We start from the raw sequence: 14447 nt of genomic DNA, 5'->3' as shown, positions 1-14447 counted from the left end.
ATGATGTCATGGTGGCCTCTCTAGGCCAACTGAGCATGCAGTATTAAAAAAATAGAAGGCAACAGCAGTAGAAGCAAAGAGGGCTATATGGGACAGAGTGCATGAGAGAGAGAAAGGGGGAAATTGACAGAAAGCAATCCAAGAAGGAAAAAGAAAAAAACTGAAAGTTGAGAAAGAATATGGAAAGACAGGAAGAACAATGGGGGAAAGGAGAAACAATTAATAGAAAGGTTAAAGAGCAGGAAAATAAGAAGGAAAAAGAAAAAGAGAAAATGAGAGTGAACACGTTTACTTAAGTGTGTAGTGGATGTTTTCTGAAACAGATTCACACATGCCATGAAATTAAGTTAATCTGAGCACAACTCAAGATTTTCAGTCTGCGCTGGATTTTCAGTCTGGAAAAAAAAAAATTCAAAACCCAAGGGTCTGCAATCCCCACATCTGGGTAGAGTATACTACTCCCTTGTCCATTACCACACATCTGAGCAAGCTTACAGGCTCGTCGCCACCTTGCTTCTGAGCCTACACATCTGGTCACACCACCACAGACAAACAAACAAATAACAGGAAATAAGTATGAGAAATAAATATACTGACATGAACAGAGCTACACAGAGCTTGACAGCAAGTGCAGCTCCGTATCTCATATACAATAATTAAAAATAAAACATTTCAGCGCTTTCAGCAAGTGATTTGCGTTGTAATCTAACTACAGCAATAGAAAGGCAAATGAAATACATTAAAGTTCAAATGAACAAAAGAAACGGTATGGGCAATTTAGAAACTGCAAAAAAGGATTCATCAAAGTCGTATGGGGATACTTATAAATCAAGACATGAACATTCAGTATGTGTCTGGCATCTCAGAGGACAATATTCAGAGCTTTTTATGCAGGTAAACAGCTACTAATGTAATTTGTAATTAATTTATTATGTGCTCTTTGGTACAGTATTTTTAAATGGATGGTGTATGATGCATTGAACACAAAGTTGGAAACGGTGTTCAACTAAATACATTATTATATTATTAAACAGCCTTACTGAAATTGTACACCCCCCCCCCCCCCCCAGGAATAAATATACCTGTACTTTACCCGTGCCAAAAGAGCGGCAGGGTTAGGCTAGGAAGAGGGAAAGGTCACAGGAGCTTCCATTTTGAAGGCTCCCACATGTACATCTGCACCTGCTTTAATCTTGCGGGCACGGGTTCCCGATGAAAGTGTGCTTGGAGTCTCTCATTTTATTTAAAAATAGCCCCACAGAATGTTTAATCCCAGGTCCCCCAAACGTTTTTTTGCATTTTTATGCAGCAATTCTACGACCATTCCAAGAGGATGATACAAACATTTCTAAAGAGTGAGTAGACATAAAGGCCAAGCAGCTTCTGAGGAGGCCCTAGGGTGCCCAGCAGAGTACAATGTGGCAAATGTCCAAATGGCTCCACATGAGGATTTCATGTGGAGTGCTGCACCCGCTGAGTGAGCTCTTGGGCCGCTGGCCTTCTTGTCTATTCGCTGTTGGGAAGCACTTGTATTTTTCTTGTATGAACACTTACGGAGTTTTTGCATGGATTAAAACTAATAAAATATGGTTTGGGGGACCTATAATTAAACATTAAATTGGCGACTTCCAAACGGGTGCGCAGGCGCACGTATACACATGTGCATTAGTGCACGCCCAGAGATGTGGCAGTTTTATAATAGACATGCACATATGCGCATATGTTATAAAATAGTCTAGCTGCACGTATATGTGCATCTAATTTTACAAGTGGGCGTATAGTCAGGGGAATTTTATAGCAGGTAGGCGTCCACACCCTGATCAGTTCATCCACACCATCACCAGTTCATCCAGCAGTTTGCCAGCCTACAGCTATGTCCTCCGAATCTCCCTGCATTTTTAGCTTGCACTCCCGCCCCCCCCCCCCCCCCCCCCCCCCCCCGACCCCTTACACCCTTCAAGGATGCCTGTACATTGATTTTTTTTTTAATATACACCTCATCCATAGCAGAAGTAAATTTATATGGCACTGGACCCGAGTGTGCACCCAGGCGCATACGTGTTTGTGCCAAACCTCTTGGCCACACGCTGGAATGCCTATGCCCTGCACACACCAGGCCCCTTTTTTTCTGCAATGCGAAATGTGCGCACATTGGCACATGCATGCGCGTCCCCCCACTTTATCAAATTGAGTGGACATGCGCATGTGCTAGATGCGTGCCCATCTTCCGATTTTGGCACACGCATCTCTTTTAAAATTCACCTTTATGGTACTAGACACTATGGGGCAAATCAAATTTACCAATGGGCTGGGATGCCCTAAGATCTCCAGCTAAGCCTTAGCCAGCAGCATTAAACTCACAGGGCGGGGTTTTAAAAGGGTTACGCACGCCGGGCCTATTTTAAAAAGGCCCGGCAACGCACGTAAAGCCCCGGGACATGTGTAAGTCCTGGGGCTTGCAAAAAGGGGCGGGGAGGGAGCAGGGCATGGGCAAGGTGAGGTGAGGTGGACCAGGGGCAGGGGCGGGGGCAGGCTCCCAGCACAGCGGCCATATTTGCCGCTGTGCCAGGGATCGCACGCTGACAGTCGGCAGGCGCGCACAATTTACTTCAGCCCGCTTCTTTTAAAATCTACCCCACAGTTTGTGGCTGAAAATTCTCCTAAATCTAGATGGTCCATGCCCTGCCGCTTATCCACCCCCTTATTCTTGACGCGTGCATGGGTATGTACGAGCATACTTCACGGATACTTAAAATTGGCGTTGCTTGCGCATGGCCCGCATAAGTGCGTATGTGGCCTTTTTTGCGCAAGCAACGCTTTTAAAATCTACCTCTTAGCCAGAAAGACAATGTTCTATGCCTGAACTGTGGCAAATTCTTCCAGCTAGTGAGGTATAATAGAAAGCCCACAATGTACTCTTTGGAGGTTAAAAAGAAACAACCTAAAATTCAGAAAATGTTATTTCTTTTCATTACAGGCTCACAATAACTACTCATTAAAAAAATGTCTATATTATGTTTATTATGTCACACTTATGTACTGCTGCTCCAAAGATGCTTGCAGCAGTGAGGGACAAATAAATAATGTAAAACCATAACAGTAAATAAAACATAACAATATCATTATCCTTTTGTGAAGAAAAATGGTCTGTCCCTTTTTGGTTTCTAGTGGATATAGCATGTCTTCTCGCTTATCTCTCCTCTTGAACTCCATTAATCGGACAACCTGCTCTTATCTGTATTACCCACTCCTGCCCAAATGCTTTCTACATTGCTGCACCGAATGCCTGGATCAGCCACTTGGGTGACTCCTATTATTATTTTAAAATTTCTTTATGTTCACTTTTTCCCTCTCTGGAAGTAGGCATGGACTAGTGTCCAAAATCACCTCGCACACACTGCAACCAACTGGTCCCTTTGGGTATGATGTTGCAAGTGATATCATGACCACTGCATGAACGTATATAATACTGGTGAATGCAAAAGAATTGGTAATTCCCTTGCTAACATGGCCGGTGTGTGGATGTAATCCATGTTGTGGTACAGACATGTTTTTCTGTTATTTTCTAAAAGAGGAAGGCAACATCTGTTAAAGACAAAAAAAAAATACTCTTAAGATATCAAAAAAGCAGGTGAACATGACTTGAGGGCGATAGAAGGAAGGGTATATATGACTAATATTCACATCTTTTGAAAAACTTTGAATTTATATCATAATGGTATGCTGGTAGGTACAGAAGTATATGGCTAGACCAGGGTTAGGCAACTCCATTCCTGGAATACCACAAACGGATCTGGTTTTCAGGACATCCAGAAAGAATATGCATGAGATATATTTTTATTTATTTTTATTAATAATATGTATTACCTGCACCCTGCCATTGTTCGGGATAATAAATATTACTTGCATACTGGCAGTGCACAGAAATATACTTCATGCATATTCACTATGGATATCCTGAAACCTAGACCTGTTTATGGCACTCCAGGACCTCTGGAGAGAGAGGATAAGGAGGTTTGGAGGGATGGTCCATATTAGCCTTTAGAAGAGGAAAGAGGATCAAAGGCTTCATCTAGCAAGATAATGGTATGTTAGGGACTGCATGTTCTTGCTCTCATCTAGAAAACTGAAGGACAAACAACTATTTCTAAGCTTTATAAGGAGATCAGGAGAGACACAAAACACAGAGCTGCAAAAATTAATAATGCAATCCAAACCAAACCAGAGTGATATATTCACAGTACAGTATATTATAAATATTTTTTTGGTACTGTTAGTTGACGTATATAGTGGGCTGTTAAATTTAAATAAACATGAACTGAGGGACAGTTCCATTTGGGCAGGTTATGGGGAAATGCTCCATCTCTTGATACACAAAGACATGTCAGAAAAGGATAACACCATGTGGGGGAATGCTAGTCTTCACAGAAAGATGACAGTGAGTGGAGGCATCATCTTCCCTGAAAGAGGACAAAAGGAAAGAAAAAATATCAGAGAAGGAATTGAACAGGCTCTGTCCTCCAAAATGACTGTAGAGATTTCCTGTAGAGTTCTATGAAAACTTCTAGATTAGGAGGGGTAGATTGCATCCTACAATACAGATTAGCTCAGGATGGGGCAATTCATCGCATTAAAAATGGAAGGGGGAGATGATTATGAATTCTCATATCATAATTACAATCTCAATATTTCAGTGACCGCTAATCTTCCTGTTCACATGCCTTCTAAGATCCCCAGTGACAGTGGATGGGGTGTCTCGCATATGCCATCAGTCACTATCTGTTCTACGATATGGCAGTCATTAGGAAATGAGATATCTTTTATTATTTTACTCCTGTTCTGCTGCTAGGTACAAAAGGGGGTCTGCGTCATAGTCACCATATCAGTCTCATGTAACACAGAAGAATGAACAGAGTGAAAAGGATGAGGGTCAGAAGTCAGTAAATGCCTTCCAGAAAGAGAGGAAAAGATACTGATCGAATAACAGGGCAGATCACAGAATTCAAACAGTGCTCTGTAGAGCAACGTGACACAATATATGCTCCCAGAGATTTATCTCAGCACCCACAGAGGGCCACAGATCGCTAGGATACTGCAGCAGAACTGCAGTGACTTTGGTCTGTCTATGGCTTAGTACAATCTATTTACCAGTCTAGGTAGGCTGCTAAGACTGCTTCCTTATTGAACAAGACATTGAACTGTATGTTTCAAGATTTTTGGAGAGGATGGATCTCAGGAAGAGACTCCATGGCGTCTGCGGCCATGACAATAAGAGAAGTTACAAGCAAGGGATCTTTGTTTATTCTTCTGGGAACCATGGCTAATCAGAGAACCTGCCTCAATGCAACAGCCCTCTGGGAAGGAGAGCCTTCAGTGACTGGGGAAAGAGAATGAAACATACATATACAAAGGAAAATAAAGAAATAGGCAATGAAGAGACATGAGAAAAAGAACAAAGAGATGTGTGTGAAAGAGGATCAAGAGATGCAGAGAAGCAGGAGATTGGGCTAACCTGAGGATAGCAGGAAAAAAGAAAAAACAAAAGAAATGTTAACAAGGGGACATGAAAGCAGGTGGGAAGCAAGAAGAGGAATTAGACAGACAGGATGCTCTTCTTCAGGATTGATAAACTCACCTCTTTTGTATAGTTGTCTTGAATCAGGCTGTAGAGTGGTGCCACTCTGTTCACCTCCAACAGCACTGGAGTGGGGCTAAGCTGTTCTTTGCCCGGCCGTCGGCACAAGTGGCAGGTTGAAGGGCAGCGGCCTTTCTCCTCACAGCGGATTTCCACTCCCAGGATCAGCTGGTCATCAGACAACATCTGAGCCGTGAGCAGGCCTGAGAGATAGGTGATAAAGGGCATAGGCTTCAACTCCCTCTTGTTTCCCAGTTCTGTCGTTTCTGATTTTAGAAAGGAGAAGAAATGATGGGGAAAAACACCCCAAAACAATCATTAGTGCACAGTAATTCTACTTCCACATATGCATTTGTTTTTAAGAATATATTTTAATGATCTGCCATGTTACAAGCACACTTCATAAAAAACAATTTTACTTGTTGGTCCATTGAAGTAACAGTATAAAAATATATTTTATAAGAATATTCTACTTTTTAAAATACCTGCTCAAATGGCTGTTTTGCCTAATCCCACAAAGGAATTTCTTTTATAAACAGTTCACAAATCTCTGAATGTACTTTCCCACGGAAGTAACTGTTACTATATGATAATTCAGTTTATAAAAGCCTTTATTACCTATTCCCAAAAGTGCATTTACTAGACAAATTATAGCATTAACATTTCATTTTCAAACACTTTACAGTTAGAGTCTATCTATACATTCATTTTCTGAAATGATTTCTCTATTAAGTGGCTGTTAGGCTGTCCATAGGTAAAGCTGAGCTCTCAGAACTCATTCTGGCCACGAGTCCCAACATAGAAACATGACAGCAAAAATAGACCATATGGCCTATCTAGTCTGCTCATCCACACCAACTACTCAGCTCTACAGTCCCACAGGTCATTCCGTATCACGTGGACCAGGAGTCCATGCTCAACCTCCTTCAAATCGAACACAATTTTGCATGGATGTTCTCTAAGGTCTCAAACAACACCGTACTAAATTTTTCATCTGGATCTCCATTGGTTGGAGAGCTAGAGGCAGTTGAATGGAGGTCACCTCTGAGTACCATGCTCCATGCAACCTAAAATGGCCATTTTGTCCAGGTGCTGCAGCCCGACAATACCTCTCAGGGGCCTGAAATTTTATGGATTTGTACTACCTTTGGTGGTAAGTCCCAAGGCAAAGTTTGGAACATAAAGTGTGCTTGCCTCCCTTTTTATGGGCCAGCAAAGAATGTGAAAAATATTACAGAAGAAATAAAAGGCCTACTTTGACTCCTCATTGCCTCTGACCTATAGCTTGATTCAGGCCCTGACTGGACCAGTAGTCATGGCCCATAGCATATACATATAAGATTTGCACTAAGAGGCTTTACAGGCAACTGGAAGCAAAGATATAATTACATTAAGACAAGGTCACTTTATGCAAATGTTTGTGCCAATTTTCAGGTGCTAATATCTTATGTCATTTGAAAGAACATCTTTTTTTCTACAAAGGTCACCCTGTTTCATTTTCACAGGATCTTGATTTGGTCAGAATCAAGACCCCAGTGATATGCATCATTTGTGGGTGCACATTCACACATGCAAATGATGCTTGTCTTTGGGACTTTTTTGAATTCAGATACTGTCCTTGTCTCCTCAGTCTTCAATGGGAAGTTGCTCCATGCATCTACTACAATTTCTGTAAAGAAACATTTCCTTAGATTATTCCTGAGTCTACCCCCTTTGACCATCATCCCATGATCTCTCATTCCAGAGCCTCCTTTCCATAAAACAGGGGTGGCTAACTCTGGTCCTCGAAAACCACAAACAGATCTGGTTTTCAGGATACCCATCCATTGCATGCAAATAAATCTCATGCATATTAATTGTGGACAACCTGAAAGCTGGGCATGTTTGTGACTCTTGAGGACCAGAGTTGACTACACCTGGCATAGAAATAGGCCTGCCTCCTGTATATCAATACCTTGGAGGTATTTAAATGTCTCTATCATATCTCCACTATTCCACCTTTTCTCTAGAGTATACATGTTTAGATCTTTAAGACTGTCTCCATAACCTTTACAACAAAGACTGCTGATCATTTTAGTAGCCACCCTCTGGAGTGACTCTATGCAGTTTATGTCCTTTTGAAGGTGTGGTCTCTAGGATTATGCATAGTATTTCAAATGAGGTCTCATGAGGTTTTACACAGGGGCAATATCACCACCTTTTTCAGCAGACCATTCCTCTCCTTATGCACCAAGCATATTTCTGGCGATTGCCGTCACTTTATCCACCTTTTTGGCCATCTTGAGACCATCAGATATAATCGCCCACAGATCCCAGTCTTGTTTCATGCATAGAAGAATTTAAGAACATAAGAAATTGCCATACATAACATGTATGGCAATTTCTATGGCAACATAAGAAATCCACCATTCCAGTACCCTCCCCGCTCCCTCCCCTTCCCCCTTCCCCCTTCCCCCTACCCCACACCCCCCTGCCTACCATCCCCACTCCCTCCCCGGCTCCCTCCCCCATTGCCCACTGTACCCCCGCCCTCCCTCCCCCCTACTCCGCCCCTCCACCCCCTCTTCTCCTCACTCCCCCTCCCCCCATCACCAGCCTCTTATCGCTCTTGCACGCTCCTGTATTACTGTACTACTTGCACCTGTATTAATGTATATATCTTCATATACTAAGTGTATCAAGTGCACATGCCACGTAACATTGTATATTAGTTCATTTGCATATATAATCCTAATCCAATGCAAATAGTTGTAACGCTGCCTGTTGACTCTCCTCTCCTGTACTTATGTATATCGTCCAGTTACCCCCTCCCCTGTTCATTGTAATTTCCTTTCCTTTCTCAGTTTTTTGTAAACCGACATGATGTGTCCTACGAATGCCGGTATAAAAAAGTTTCTAAATAAATAATAAATAAATAAATACTGGGTCAAACCAATGGTCCATCAAGCCCAGCATCCTGTTTCCAACAGCGGCCAATCCAGGCAACAAATACCTGGCAAGTACCGAAACACTAAGTAGATCCCATGCTACTGATGGCAGTAATAGCAGTGGCTATTCTCTAAGGCAGGGGTGGGCAATTAATTTTCCCATGGGGCCGCATGAGAAATTGGGATGGTTTTAGAGGGCCGGACTAATATAATTAACTCAGTTCTCAATAGCCCTACTTATGAAAAGACAGCAGTTTACCACCAATGTATGTCCTCTGAGAAAACACAACAAATAAGACCGATACAAACGCTTACATGCTAGCAAAATATCTCATCTCGGTAACAGACACAGAACCGACCTAACATACTCCCAGGATCTGTAGTAATGCACATAAACTAATCCGCACACAGTTACACCTGTATTATGGAATACACTCAAACAGGAGCAACCCTATCTATGAAAAGGCAACACTACAAATATTACATCAGACCCTAAACACCAATACACCTCTTATTAGGAAAACAGAACTAACAAGCAGCTATAGATCCCCAAACAGAAATAATTGTAAAACTATACTAATAAGCAGAATAAATGTTTCTAAACAGCTATGAACAGAATAACATCCAACAATTAAAAACTCATAAAAACTATTAAACATTCTCCAAACACCAATAAAATATTTCAAAAAAGCAGACATCACACAATTAAAATGGCAGTCAAGAAAAATAACTTAAAGCCACCTTTACTTACCCCCTCCAGCAGCTCTCCTACTCCCCTTCCCTGCAGGCCATGGTACACACCAGAAGCAGCAGTAGAAGCTAAGCTCTATACTTATGGTCCTCTTCCTTAGTGCCCATGTCTCTCACACACACACCATACCAGTCATGCCCCCATGACCAGTTTCTGTCTCTCACACACCAATCATCTCCCAAACAGTCTTTGGCACACACACACACCAGTCACCTTCCTGAACAGTTTCTCTCATGCCATACACACACACACACACACAGGCTTCCCACTCCCGTGTTCTACTTGCATATATGGTCTTCTCACTCTCATAATCACTTTCTCTGTCTCTCTCTCTCTCACACACACACACACACCAGTCTCTCACTCCCATGTTCTCTTTCAGATATACCGGCTTCTCCCTCCCATGATGTGTCTCACACACACCCGGGTTTCTCACTCCCATGCTCACTCTTCACATGCACAGGCTTCTCATTCCCATAATCACTTTTTCTCTCTCTCTCACACACACACACACACCAGTCACCTGATCTCACTCATGCATACACACACACACAGGCTTCCCACTCCCAAGTTCTCTTTCAGATATACAGGCTTCTCCCTCCCATGCTGTGTCTCACACACACCCAGGTTTCTCACTCTCATGCTCACTCTCTTCACATGCACAGGCTTCTCATTCCCATAATCACTTTCTCTCTGTTACACACACACCAGTCTCTCTCATTTCCATGCTCACTCTCCACGTGCACAGGCTTCTCATTCCCTGAATCACATTCTTTCACATTCACACACACCAGTCTTTTTCTCTCATACACACAGTCACCTTACCAAGCAGTCTCTCTCTCTCTCATGCATGCACACTCACCCAGGTTTCTCACTCCCACAACTCCAGGCTTCTTATGCTCATGCTTTCCCACATACCCAGACTTCTCACTTCCATGCTTTTTCTCTCACACACACACACATCAGTCACCTCCCTGACTAATGCCTCACACTCTCACATACACATCAGTCATCTCCCTGAGCAATCACTTTCATTGTCTCTCACATACACACACACACACACACATCAGCTCTCTGACCACTCAATCACACACAGGCTGGCTGGCTGCTTCTCACTCTCTCTTACTCACTTCCTCTTCCCCCTACATATGTCACGGAGTTTTTTGCCGGTCCGCGGCGCGCGCTCCCGGTCTCTCCCGCTGCCATTGCCGCTGGGCTGTCAGCACGTTCAAGCCCAGTGGGAACGGCAGCGGTGTTGGAAGAAGCTGTGGCACCCGCGGCTGGGCCTTTTCTTCTTCCCGCGCCTGCCCCCCCCCCCCGTGACCCGAAACAGGAAGTGATACACGGAGCGGTGCACGGGAAGGAGAAAGAGCCGTGCCGCGTCGGCTGCAGCATCGGCCCCCGAGCAATTGAACCAGCCGGCAATCGAGAAGAGTCAGCAGCATGAGCCCCCGCAGGCCAAGAAAGAAGAATCCCTTCGGCCGCGGGAGGCTCATGCTGCTGACTCTTCTCGATTGCCGGCTGGTTCAATTGCTCGGGGGCCGATGCTGCAGAATCCCTTTGGCCGCGGGAGGCTCATGCTGCTGACTCTTCTCGATTGCCGGCTGGTTCAATTGCTCGGGGGCCGATGCTGCAGCCGACGCGGCACGGCTCTTTCTCCTTCCCGCACACCGCTCCGTGTATCACTTCCTGTTTAAGGTCACGGGAGGGGGGGGGGGCAGGCGCGGGAAGAAGAAAAGGCCAGCCGCGGGTGCCACAGCTTCTTCCAACACCGCTGCCATTCCCAATGGGCTTGAACGTGCTGACAGCCCAGCGGCAACGGCAGCGGGAGAGACCGGGAGCGCGTGCCGCGGACCAGCAAAAAACTCCGTGACATATGTAGGAAAGAAACTCGAGCGAAGACACGCTGCCCGATTGGCCGGTGCTGGGCAAGGCTTGCCCAGCACCGGCCAATCGGACAGCGTGCCTTCGCTCGAGTCACTCCCTCCTCTCCCCCCCCCCCCCCCCCCGGACGCTTGTAAAAAAAAACAGTTCATTCTCCGCTCCCTCGCTCCCCAATTGGCCGGCCAATCGAGGAGCGAGGGAGCGGAGAATGATCTGCTGCCTTCCCTCTGCAAGGGAAGGCAGCAGTGCCTCATTCCCCGTCTGCTCTCAGCAGTGGGCGGGCCGGATTCAGACCGTAGGCGGGCCGGATTCAGCCCGCGGGCCGCCCCTTGCCCAGGTCTGCTCTAAGGGGTAGATTTTTAAAAAGTATGCCCGTGCGTACTTTTGTTCGTGCACCAGGTGCAAACAAGAGTACGCCGGATTTTAATGGATACGCGCGTAGCCTCGCGTATCCTTTAAAATCCGGGGTCGGCGCATGCAAGGCTGCGCGAAATCGGAGCGGCCTCGGAGAGAACTTTCCTTCCACCACCCCCCCCCCCGCATCTTCCCCTCCCTTCCCCTACCTAGCCCACCCCCCCAGCCCTATCTAACCCCCCCTACCTTTGTTTGACAAGTTACACCTGCCTGAGGCAGACATAACTCACGCGCACCGGCCCGGGAGCAGTTTTGGAGGCCTCAGCCACGCCCCCAAAATGCCCCCAGGCCGGAACCACAACCGCGGCCCCACCCCCGGATGATGCGCCGCCGCAACAAGCCCCCAACACGCCCCCGACACACGCCTCCCGGGGCTTGCGCATGCCACCGAGCCTATTCAACATAGGCTCAGCGCGCGCAGGGGGAACTTAGGGCAGGTTTTCGGGGGGTATGCGCGTATCTTACGCACATACCCCTTTGAAAATCTGCCCCTAAGACAACTTGATTAATAGCAGTTAAAGGATTTCTCCTCCATGAACTTATCCAAACCTTTTTTTAAACCCAGCTACACTAACTGCACTAACCACATCCTCTGGCAACAAATTCCACAGCTTAATTGTGCGTTGATTGAAAAAGAATTTTCTCCGATTAGTTTTAAATGGGCTTCTTGCTAACTTCATAGAGTGCCCCTTAGTCCTTCTATTATCCAAAAGAGTAAATAACCGATTCACATTTACACATTCTAAACCTCTCATGATTTTAAAGATCTCTTTCATATCCAAGCTGAACAGCCCTAACCTTTTTAGCCTTTGCGCATAGGGGAGCTGTTCCATCCCCTTTATCATTTTGGTCACCCTTCTCTGTACCTTCTCCATCGCAACTATATATTTTTTGAGATGCGGCAACCAGAATTGTACACAGAACTCAAGGTGTGGTCTCACCATGGAGCAATACAGAGGCATTATGACATTTTCCATTTTATTCACCATTCCCTTCCTAATAATTCCTAACATTCTGTTTGATTTTTTGACTGATGTAGTACACTGAGACAACAATGTATTTTCCACTATGATGCCTAGATCTTTTTCCTGGGAAATAGCTCCTAAAATGGAACCTAATATCGTGTAACTACAGCATGGATTATTTTTCCCTATATGCATCACCTTGCACTTGTCCAAATTAAATTTCATCTGCCATTTCGATGCCCAATCTTCCATTCTTGTGAGGTCCTTCTGCAATTTTCACAATTCGCTTGTGATTTAACAACTCTCAATAATTTTGTATCATCTGCAAATTTGATTACCTCACTTGTCGTATTCCTTTCCAGATCATTTATAAATATTTTGAAAAACACCGGTCCAAGTACAGATCCCTAAGGCATTCCACTGTTTACCCTTTTCCACTCAGAAAATTGACCATTTAATCCTACTTTCTGTTTCCTGTCTTTCAGTTTGTAATCCATGAAAGGACCCCTCCTCCTATCCCATGACTTTTTAGTTTCCTTAGAAGCCTCTCATGAGGGACTTTGTCAAACGCCTTCTGAAAATCCAAATACACTACATCTACTGGCTCACATTTATCCACATGTTTATTAGCCCCTTCAAAAGATGAAGCAGATTTGGGAGGTAAGACTTGTCTTGGGTAAATCCATGCTGTGTTCCAATAAACCATATCTTTCTATATGCTCTGTAATTTTGATCTTTAGAATAGTTTCCACTATTTTCCCAGCACTGAAGTCATGCTCACTGGTCTATAGTTTCCTGGAGTGCCCCTGGAGCCTTTATTAAATATTGGGGTTATATTGGCCCTCCAGTCTTCAGCTACAATGGATGATTTTAATGATAGGTTACATATTTTAACTAAAACATCTGAAATTTCATATTTGAGTTCCTTCAGTACCCTAGGTTGCATACCATCCAGTCCAGGTGATTTGCTACTCTTTAGCTTGGCAATCTGGCCTACTACATCTTCCAGGTTCACAGTGATTTGGTTCAGTTCATCTGAATCATCACCTTTGAAAACCATTTCTGGAACCAGTATGCCCCAACATCATCACTAGTAAACACAGAAGCAAAGTATTCATTTAATCTTTCTGCAATGGCCTTATCTTCCCTAAGAGCCCCTCTAATTGTCCAAATGACTCCTTCACTGGTTTCTTGCTTCGGTTATATTTTTAAAAGTTTCATTTTAAATTCTCTCTTAGCCTGTCTTATCAATGTTTTACACTTAACTTGACAATGCTTATGCTTTTACCTATTTTCTTCAGATAGATCCTTCTTCCAATTTTTGAAGGATGTTTGTTTTACTAAAACACTTGATTTACCCCTCCTTTCAACCACACGGTAATTGTTTTGCCTTCCTCCCACCTTGATTAATGCATGGAATACATGGTGCTTCTAAGATTGTATTTTTAAACAATGTCCACACCTGTTGTAAACTTTTAACCTTTGCAGCTGCACTTTTCAGTGTTTTTTCTAACTACTTTCCTCATTTATCAAAGTTTCCCTTTTAAAAATGTAGTTTTAGAGCTGTAGATTTACATATTGTCCCCCTTCCAGTATTTTTTCAAATTTGATCATGTTATGATCACTGTTGCCAAGTGGTTCCACCATTATTACCTCTCTCACTAAATCCTGCATTCCACGAAGAATTAAATCTAAAATAGCTCCCTTTTTCGTTGGTTCCTGAATCAATTGCTCCATGAAGCAGTCATTTATTCCATCCAGGAATTTTATGTCCTGATGTTACATTTACCCAGTCAATATTGGGGTAATTGAACATACTCTATGGACTGGGGATAAAAATTTAAAAAGTATATTTTGAAAAAAACATTTTT

The 14447-nt window shown here is 43.9% G+C and overlaps 1 protein-coding gene across 3 annotated transcripts in view; it reads right to left on the bottom strand.

Moving 5' to 3' along the window:
- The window catches only part of ASTN2 (astrotactin 2), a 1130819-nt gene that overhangs the window by 493054 nt on the left and 623318 nt on the right, over positions 1-14447 (bottom strand). For all 3 annotated transcript variants that reach the window (XM_029612108.1, XM_029612110.1, XM_029612109.1), the window contains one exon: positions 5636-5901. In XM_029612108.1, the coding sequence (XP_029467968.1) occupies positions 5636-5901 (266 nt within the window). The remainder of the gene's footprint in view (positions 1-5635; positions 5902-14447) is intronic.

This window comes from Rhinatrema bivittatum, chromosome 8 (assembly GCF_901001135.1).
Source record: "Rhinatrema bivittatum chromosome 8, aRhiBiv1.1, whole genome shotgun sequence".
Classification (NCBI taxonomy): Eukaryota; Metazoa; Chordata; class Amphibia; order Gymnophiona; family Rhinatrematidae; genus Rhinatrema; species Rhinatrema bivittatum.
Note: the sequence above shows the minus strand (reverse complement) of the source record. Positions and strands in the feature narration are given on the sequence as shown.